This window comes from Mirounga leonina, unplaced genomic scaffold (genome assembly GCF_011800145.1).
Source record: "Mirounga leonina isolate KUSES-001 unplaced genomic scaffold, KU_Mleo_1.0 Mir_117, whole genome shotgun sequence".
Lineage (NCBI taxonomy): Eukaryota > Metazoa > Chordata > Mammalia > Carnivora > Phocidae > Mirounga > Mirounga leonina.
In genome coordinates, this window is record NW_023270274.1 from 661,279 (window position 1) to 670,481 (window position 9,203).

Below are 9,203 nucleotides of genomic sequence, written 5' to 3' on the forward strand. Positions count from 1 at the left end.
TAATACTGAATTTCTAAAAAGGACTGGATGAATTCCAAGTACAGTATGTCCCAAATACTACATCGAAAATGCATACTTTTTTTAAAAAAAAAGTGCTGTTTCTCTGCAATTCATATTTATCCGGGTGCCTGCATTTTGTCTGAAAATAACTTTCCTTTTATTTATTATTAGTATTATTATGTTAATCACCATACATTACATTATTAGTTTTTGATGTAGTGTTCCATGATTCATTGTTTGTGCATAACACCCAATGCTCCATTCAGTACATGCCCTCTTTAATACCCATCACCAGGCTAACCCATCCCCCCCCACCCGTCCCCTCTAGAACCCTCAGTTTGTTTCTCAGAGTCCATCGTCTCTCATGGTTCATCTCCCCTAAATAACTTTCCTGGTCTGAGTGTCTCTGGCTGCCGTAGAATCCCCGCGGAATCCCCCCAAATGGAGGAGACTGGCCCCGGGGAAGGGGCGTCCTCTGGGAGCCAGGAAAGGACGGGGGTGATTCCTGTCACAGCGGGCTTGCCCAGACCTTCCAGGGACCCCCAGACCCACGCTCCTCCCTGGCCCTTCAGGGCTCCACTTGGAAAGACAGCTCAACACCGACCAAAGCATCTTACTGTTCTAGCCATCCAAGAATTGGCTCCTAGACCCGATGATGTGTCACAGGTGATGCTGGTCTGATTTTCGTTATGGGTGTGGGATCCCAGGACGGGGTCACTCATCACTCATCCTTGCTATTACCCCCCACCACTTCCCCGAATCTACATCATGTTCCTCAAGGAATTTCCTTGTCTCCCTCGGAACTTCTTGTCTGTTTTATCCTTATGGGGAGAGGAAGTCTGTTCTTTCCCATCATGTTCCTCTGACAGTCCTCCTTCTCTCTCAGCCTATTGCCTGGCATCCATCCCCCTCTCCCTGTGCTCCCCGGGGCTGCTAGCTCAGTGCTAGCCGAGCCTGTGATGCTTGCAGGCTGCTCCTTGGAGAGCTCTGGTCTTTCCCGCAGGGCCTGGACTGCCCGTCCTACCCTCCCACTCCTGGCCGGCTGCATCCTTGTGTCTTCTCTGAGGCTCCATCCCGGGAAACCCTCCTGCCAAAGTCTCTGAGAAACAGATGTGTTGTCATTCTGGGTCTTTGCTCCTTGCATCTCTCGACCTGTTCTATGTGATTGTCTTCCTTGCTCTCTGGGCGCACTCTTCATTGTGTTCAGTTAATCTTGGAAGAAACTCAGCAAGTAGCGTAGCTAAATATGCACATTTCTAGATGGTAGATTATTTCTGCAATTTGATGTTGGGTCAAAAGACTAGGGCATCTTAAAAGAAATGCTACAGAATTGCTGTCTAGACTGAGCCTCCTGTGGACGCTGTGTCCCTTTTCCCTACGTCCCCATCAACACGGGGTTTTCTGCTGTTGCTGTGACAGATGGAAGGACACCTTGTGATCTAGTGGGCGTTCTTGCTCAGGTTCTGAATGCCAGCTTCCTCGTGCCCCTTGAATACCCGAACACCACTGTCCCCACACACTTCCTGCACCCATGCTCGTCTCCTGGACTCGGCTGCCACAAATTCCCATGGACATCGTGGCTTCCAACAACACAAACCTATTCTCTATCGTTCTGCAGGTCCTGAGCCCAAAGGGAGCCTTCAGGGAATAAAATCAAGGTGCCACAGGGCTGGTTACTTCTGGGGCTCCGGGGGAGAGTCTGTCCCCTGCTCTTTCCAGCTTCTGGGGCACCTGTGTTCCCTGGCTTCTGGTCACATCCCCCCCCCCCCCCCCCCCGCAAGACTTTCCTGCCTCCGTCCCATAAGGATCCTGCGATTGCACCTCACCATCTAATCATGTCTGTAGAGTCCCGGGTCCCAGGATTCAGACGTGATGTTGCTGGATTGCAGCCCACCACGCCCCTCGAGGCACTGGTGCCCAGAGCCTTCTACTGGGAAAGCCTGTCTTTCTGATCCACATTCTCTCACGGGACGACATGTTACCACATCCAGCTGCAGATCCACGGACACCGCTCCCACGTGGATCCTTCCACACAGACTCCAGCCCAAGCTCCAACGGCGTATTTGCAAACCCTACCAGCTCGCTGCCTGTGTGCGTTCTATACCTCAAATTCAGCGTCCAACCCTGAACAAGTCCTCTGCGGTTCCTGCCCGTCTCCTTCCCCGGCCTCCCAGAGGCAGCAAGGGGATTGCCATGAATCAGTCCAGCAGGCTGAGCACGGCTGGCCTCCCCGCTCTGCCCAGCAAGCCCAGGACTCTCCTTCTAAAGAGGTGCATCTGGTTGTTCCTCTCACAAGACTCTGATGGTCCTAGACCTTTGGGGTCTCTGTCGTGCTGATCATGGCATTCTTATGCTGAAAACTCCTGATGCGCTAATCTCCAGGTGACTTTGCCTAATGGTTTCAGAACTCGATCTTGGCTCCCCTGGAGAAGATGCAGTCCTGCGTGAGTAAATCCTGGAGAAGAGAAGAAGGGAGAGAAGGAGAAAGATCATTTTCATGTAGTAGAAACCCGAGAGACTTGGATGGGACACAGAGTCTACGTCTCCCTTAAGACAACCAGGACGGAAGGCTTGGCAACCGTGTCATTGTTAGCTGGAGGGAACCACTGTGGATGCGTGCTAGGCTGACCACATTGCGTCTGAGGTGCGCAGTCTCTGAGGAGGCCAACCTCGGAAACCCTTCCTCCCTCAACTTCCGAAGAGAGCCATGGGCCCCTCTCAGACTCGTGGTGCAGGTCCGCCCGGGGTCAGAGTGGGGAGCCCTGCTTCCTACACAGGGTTTCCTTGCTCACCCAATGCCGGGAGAAGCACCCGTTCACCGTCTAGGCAGGAGGCAGTAATGGCCCACAGCTGCCCGGCCTCAGTGGCCCACCTGACCAGCACGGGGTTGGGCGGCCTCGGAAGGTCGAGGTCCTTTTCCAGAAGAGGCCAGCATCACGAGGGTGACTGTAGCTGGCTTTTTCTTCCTCAGCACGCACACCTCCTTCTCCTTCTTTCTAGCTGGGGGCCAGGGCTCCGCCTCACGAGGACCTGCTTGCTTGTGACGGCTCACGGAAGCCTGGCGCAAACCCAAGGAGATGGGCGCCGCCCCGGCTCCTGACGCTCGAGTGGACACTGAAGCGCAGGGAGGGTTTATAGGGCGGCAGCTACAGCCCAGCGCTGCTGGACTCTGTCCGGGAGGCAAGTCAGAGTCTTCCAGGCTTCAGACCCAAGCTGGTGGACGCCGTCGGCGGTGCTGAGACTTAGTGAAGAGCCAGATGACAGTGTCCAGCTAACAAGTCCCCGGAAAAGCAGCTCCGTGGACGTTGCCCTGATGGCCCGCATGTTCTTGGCCGGTTCCACCGTTAGAATGAGAGCGCTCGCGGTCCTGGGCGTCACACTGGTGGCGGCCTGCACGCACAGCTTCTTCCCCTTCCTCCCGAGACGCAAGGACCTCCTGTGGGGTGAGTGACAAATACCATCTTTGACCTCATGAAGCCACAGTCCACAGGCACCGAAACAGAGAGCAGCGAGGCGGCTCCTGAGAGTCAGAGGAGACCCGATCCTTCCGAGTTTCCTCCCGCATGTCCGAGAAGGGAGCAGGGATTCTGGAGGGTGGAAGGATCGAAACACAATCCTGTCTGAAGAACAACTCATGTCCTCTGACTATTAATGAGACTCCATTTTACCTGCTTGAATATTTGGGGGGAAAAATGTCTTTGGGCGAAATTGCTTATTCCTTTGCTCTAAAGTCGTTTTCTGAGAGCGATGTGTGTGCTGGAACCAGAGCGCTACAGTGTCAGGTGGGGTTGAGAAAGGGTTGGGGTGGTTAAAATGATCACAGCTCAAACTCTGCTTTTGTTTGGCTAAAAAAGAAAAAGAAAAGGCACCAAACACCTTGAAGGGCTTTGACTGGAGCAGAATGTCGGAGGTGCGTCCGGCTGCCAGCCCCGGGGACGCAGACGGTCCCCAGCAGGCTCCTGCCTGCCCGCAGCCTGGCGGGGCTTCTGCGGACCCGGGCCCTCACTCCTTCCTCGGGAGTGGGAGGGCCCTCGTGCTGACAGCCCCTGCCCCACCTCGACTTTGCAAAGAGGACACACGTGTGGAGTCCCACTTTCCCCAATCCCACTGAAGTCGGGGCTCCGTGACCACATGGAAAGTTTCACCCATGTCCTTCACAGACGCCTGTGCCCCTAAGAAAGCTCCCAGCCCATCCCAGGTGGCAGGAAGCTGGAGGCAAGCGCTGGGCTCAGAGAACGCGGGTCTGCCCGCGCCCCTTCCCTCGCACACCTACCGCACGCAGGAAACCGGGAAATCATCCGTCACGGGGACCCCCTGACGTGCTGCACTGTGGCAGGCGTGCTGCGTCTGGACGACACCAGGACACAAATCAGACGCGCTTTTCAGCCCGCCGCGGGGAAGGCGATCTCATCTCGCCACGTGAGCCAGCCGTCCCAAGGCCCCGCACGCCATGGTGTTCACAAGTGGCTTGTGAATTAATTGATTTGCCCTTTTAGGTCATACTTATTAAGGCCCTAGAGCCACAAAACCACGGTAACAAAAGTTGGGAGTCCTGTGGCTGATGGTGAGCAAGTTGTGCATCAGCCGAGCCCCAGAGCAGGAGGCCTACGGGCAACACACCGTTAGCTCCGACGTGTGATACCTGCAGCTTTCGTACAGAAACGTTTATTATTGCCCCGACTCGGAGAGTTTAATTTTCTTTTTGCTGTAGCTTGGACGAAGTATATAAATCACATGCAGTGCAGCATCCGATCAGAATGCTGCACGTCGGGGGTATTTAACTGTTAACTGGAGTATTTTGAGGCTGGCTTATTAATCGTTTACAAATTACTTATCTAGAAAATATTTCTCGATCGTGTTCGATTTTACATTCATTAATAGAAGAGACTGTTTTTCCCAGTTGACAACGAGCTAACGGCAGCTTTCACTGGTGAAGCTTCTTTGAAAGATCATTGTTATTGCGCACATTTCACTGTCGCCAATTTAACTCCTGATACTGCTGTGCGTTTTCGTGGGTTTGCGTTCTTATCGCAGGACTGGGGTCTTCGTGGAGCCCGCAGCCTGGAGGTGAAGCTGCCTGTGGGCTCACTTCTGGGCACCTCTCCCCTGCGCGTCCAGTCTACTCACAGCCCCGGGACGGCCCCAGAGGCCCGAGGTACTGCTGTGTCCAAGCTCCCTGTCCTTCTGGGTCCTTCCATGAAGCCCCACACCCAGGACTGGAGACTGGCTGATACATGGTCAAGGACACACGTAGGTCCTGGACATGCACACCTGAGGGTCAGGCTGTGGCCTGTAGCCATCTGGGGGACAGGAGCGAGGCCAGGGCACCCTTGCACGTACATGCTGCTCGAGTCTAGCTCAGGAAAAGCCCCAGAATGGGATTCCAGGAGGGCTCAGCTCAGAAATGCATGCATGGCCCTGTGGGTCTAAGAAAGAAAGGGCGGGTCCCTTCTGCAGAGCCCGAGGATGTCCTCACGGAAGTCATGTGTTGGTCAACACAGAGGGGGATGCGTGTCCTCCGTGCAAAGTGGAGATTGATGCACAAGCATCCTTACGGCCGACGTTCCCCCAAGTTACAGCTGCTACGGAAAATAAGGTGCACATGGACCGCGGGAAGCAGAGGCCCCTCCTGCAGATCGGGGAACTTAGGAACCAGCCTAATGAGGGGACGCACTTAACAAGGAAAGTTGGCAAACTTTATTCCAGTTGCTTGGGTTTCAGCAAACAGGGATTAGTTACGTCAGGATCCAAACGCAGATCTCTGAGCAAAACCAGCTCCTCAGAGTCAGTCAGCGGTGACACTCGGGGACCTGCACCATTTACGGCTTCAGAGGAGGAAGATTTTGGCGTTCTTGTTTTTAACTTTTTAACAAGCACTCTTTGGAAACAGTTGACTTGCTGCTTCTTGCTGAAGTATGACGTTCACTTGCATAACAGCTTCCCAGACTCCAGGCCTCCGACATGTGAGATGATTATGTCCCAAGGAGAACTTTCTTTGGGGGGGACCAGGACCGTCTTCAGAAGGCAGGTGTCTTCAGATGGGACAAGTCATGGAACTCTCTAGAAGTCAGTGTTCAGAGCTGAAAAGAAGGGGGCAGGTTCAGGTCGCGAGGTCCGTGATGCTGACTGTGGCGCCGTGAGAGGCTGACCAGCCCGGGAGGAAGGAGCTAAGGAGGAAGGGGGGCTGCAGGGTCTGTGAAGGAAGGGCAAGCCCGCCGTCCCGGGCAGGACAGAACCGAGCCGTCACCGTCCACGCTGTGGGGATTTAGAGGAACACACTGAGTCCTTCGGACACCAGAATGAATTTCTCCCCCTTTCTTGCTCACAGGTCCCTAAACACTAGCCCCCCCTCCCCCCATGGCTGGTATAAAGATACATTCGTTATGTTAATAAGGAGACTTTGGAAAGCCCTCAGGTCACCCAAGGATGGAGGCTTGTGGCCAAGAGCACCAACCCTGTGATCAGGGGGTTGGAATTTTCCGGGCCCCCAACCCCGCCTCTGGGCAAGGGGAGGGGCTGGAGGGTGAATCAGGCGCCAATGCCCAGGGACTTGTCTACTGTGTCTCTGAAATGAAGCCTCCATAAAACCTCAGAAGCACTGGGTTCAGAGAGCTGCTGGGTTGGGGACCCCGAACGTTCCCACATGCCACCGAGCTGGCCCCACACGTCCCAGGGAGAGATGCTTGTTTGCTGTGGGCCTGACCCTGCACGTCTCTCCCTCGGGCTGTTGATTTGCATCCTGAGTAAACTGATCAATGGAAGTGTTTCCCTGGGCTCCGTGAGCCACTCTCGCAAATTAAGGGAGAAGAGGAGGAGGTCCTCGGAACCTCCCTGGTGTAGCCTTTGGCCGAAAGCTCAGGTGCCGGCCTGAGGCTGGGGACCAGCGTCCTGTGGGCCTGAGCCCACATCCCGAACCCCGTGGCAGGGCTGGCCGTCTGGAATAGGGAGAGCAGAGGGCCACTCACGGCGGCTGAGAGCACTGGGGATGAGAGCAGAAGAGCCGCCTCCTGCAAACGCTTGGGTTTGTGGGGCCCTCTGCGGAGAGCTTCACAAATCACCTGTTGCACCCTCAAAATAACCCTCAGGGTGATCAGAAGTGACACACTGGGCTTGGGGGCCAGTTTCAGACCAGGCTCCAAGGCGGCCTGGCTCCAGGGCCCCCGCATGTCACCACCGGGCACAGGGTCAATGAGCAGGGCGACTGTTACATCCGGGAAGTGAGGGGCCATGCTGGCTTTGGGGATGAAAACACGAGCCATGAGGGCTGTGCAGTGGGTTTGAATCACAGATGCACGGTACCCCTGCTTTTGTGGGGTCTCCCCGTCCCTGCAGGTCCGAGAGCGACTCCGCGAGCCCAGCTTGGTCCGTGGAGCCCCTGCCTGTTCTGGGGGTTTCTGCCTCCTTGGGCCCACCTGCTGGTCCCTTGTTCACCTTCCACAGCGAGCCCCCCTGAGCTCGCAGGCCTGGGCCCTGGCAGAGCGGCCCCTGCCCCACGGTGTGCTCCCCAGACCCTTGCGGACGGAGGGTCACCCAGCACTTGGTGGCTAATCACTTCTCCCAGAATCCCAGGGACAGTCCACATGGAATTGTGTCTTTCTTACAACACACTCAGAGTAGACTGGGGAGGACAGGAGGGGCGGTGGAGAGGGTGCGTGCAGGTGCTTGTGCTGGGTTCTGCCCCGGGGGACCCCCGAGTCTGCTGGGGTCTCTGCCCTCGGCACCTGCTGTCTCAGGATCTTCAGATGCTCCTCACAGTTCAGAGGCTCTTACTTCTTCCTGCAACAAAATCATTAGTGAAGTTTTAGGACAAGGACACCTGCCAAGCGTACTCACTACTTAAACAGATTTTCTGGGATATGCTGTGCCCACTTCATCCTAAATATAGACATTTACCATTCTAAAAACAGTTTAATTCCTATAAAGGTGTATATGCTCGAAAACATTCTGATTATTTATTTTTACAAATAAATGCATTTCCTTTGATAAAGTATTGATTATGCAAAAGATATATTAGTAACAGAAGCTACTTGTGTGTGTCACTCGAAGAACTTGGCTACTTTACGTTATTCATGTGGAACCTCACATTTCAACCCAGAAATGGAATCTCACACTATTTTTTTAGTCTGGGTTGCTATAACAAGCTACCACCAACTGGGTGGCGTATAAACAGGAGACATGCATTCCTCATGCTCCAGAGGCTGCAGGTCCAGATCGAGGAGCTGGCACATTTGGGGTCTGGTGAGGCTGCGGGGACATGCATCCGGCTGCGTCCCCGCTGGCTGGGGCTCTCGCCGTGTCTTACTGATCCCACCGCAGGGGCTCCACTTGTGACAGTCCTCACATTGTCACGCGGGGGGTGAGGCTTCAATATACGCATTTTGAGGGGCCATGAACGTTTAGAGCATAGGACTTGTTAAACTTTTCAAGCACAAAGTAAAAGAAAATGCTAGTCTTGTCACTGCAAAGTGCTGGCATGTTTAAGTAATTTATCTTTTGTCCGGTGCGCAACTTAAAATAGGGAAATATGAACTTCCTGCGCCTCTTTGTTAGGGAACAAAGTACTCAGGGTTCTCTGGACTAACCAGAGGTGGTCTGGCAAGCGGGAAGCAAGAGTGGCCGACGACGCTTGGAGGCGGTGCGAGCGTGAGGGTCCGCGCGCTCCTCGCACTCCAGGGGCAACTCTGCAGGGGAAGCTCATGCCCACTGTGAGCTGGGGACCTGGCCAGGAGCCATGGGCTCGTGGCTGCCTCATGCTGGACGCGGTGGACGTCCACTGAACGTGGCAGAGGGTGGCTGCATGTGAATCTGCGTCATTGTGCCGTATGTTGTTCCACAGGACGGAACAGAGACTCTGCTGTCATCAGCATCGTGGAAGCGAGCAGGCGCATGGTGGACGGTGCCATCTACCACACCATGAAGAGGTAGGCTTTCCGTGGAGGGACGGGGGGCAGGCCACTAGGGGACGGGGCTGCCCCGTGTACTTTTCACCAGTGGTCCAAAATCTCCACTTGACCTCATGTGCGTTCATTCTCTTTCCTGGCTTCGTGGGCAAGATCCTGAAAGAACCGATGTTCAGTCTCAAATTCTGTCTGGCAAACCCCAGAGCAAAGCACGGTGATCTCACCGGGACTCAGTACTGCAGTCCCGGTGGCAGGCGGGGGTCCCGGCAGCACACGGGGGTCCTGGCAACAGGCAGGGGTCCT

The 9,203-nt window shown here is 54.9% G+C and overlaps 1 protein-coding gene across 1 annotated transcript in view; it reads left to right on the plus strand.

The window, feature by feature from the left end:
• Positions 1–3,349: 3,349 nt before the first annotated feature.
• LOC118007270 (thyroid peroxidase-like) overlaps positions 3,350–9,203 on the plus strand; it is a 42,774-nt gene continuing 36,920 nt past the window's right edge. The window contains 2 exon segments of the mRNA XM_035000256.1: positions 3,350–3,443; positions 8,837–8,921. Of these exon segments, the coding sequence (XP_034856147.1) occupies positions 3,350–3,443; positions 8,837–8,921 (179 nt within the window).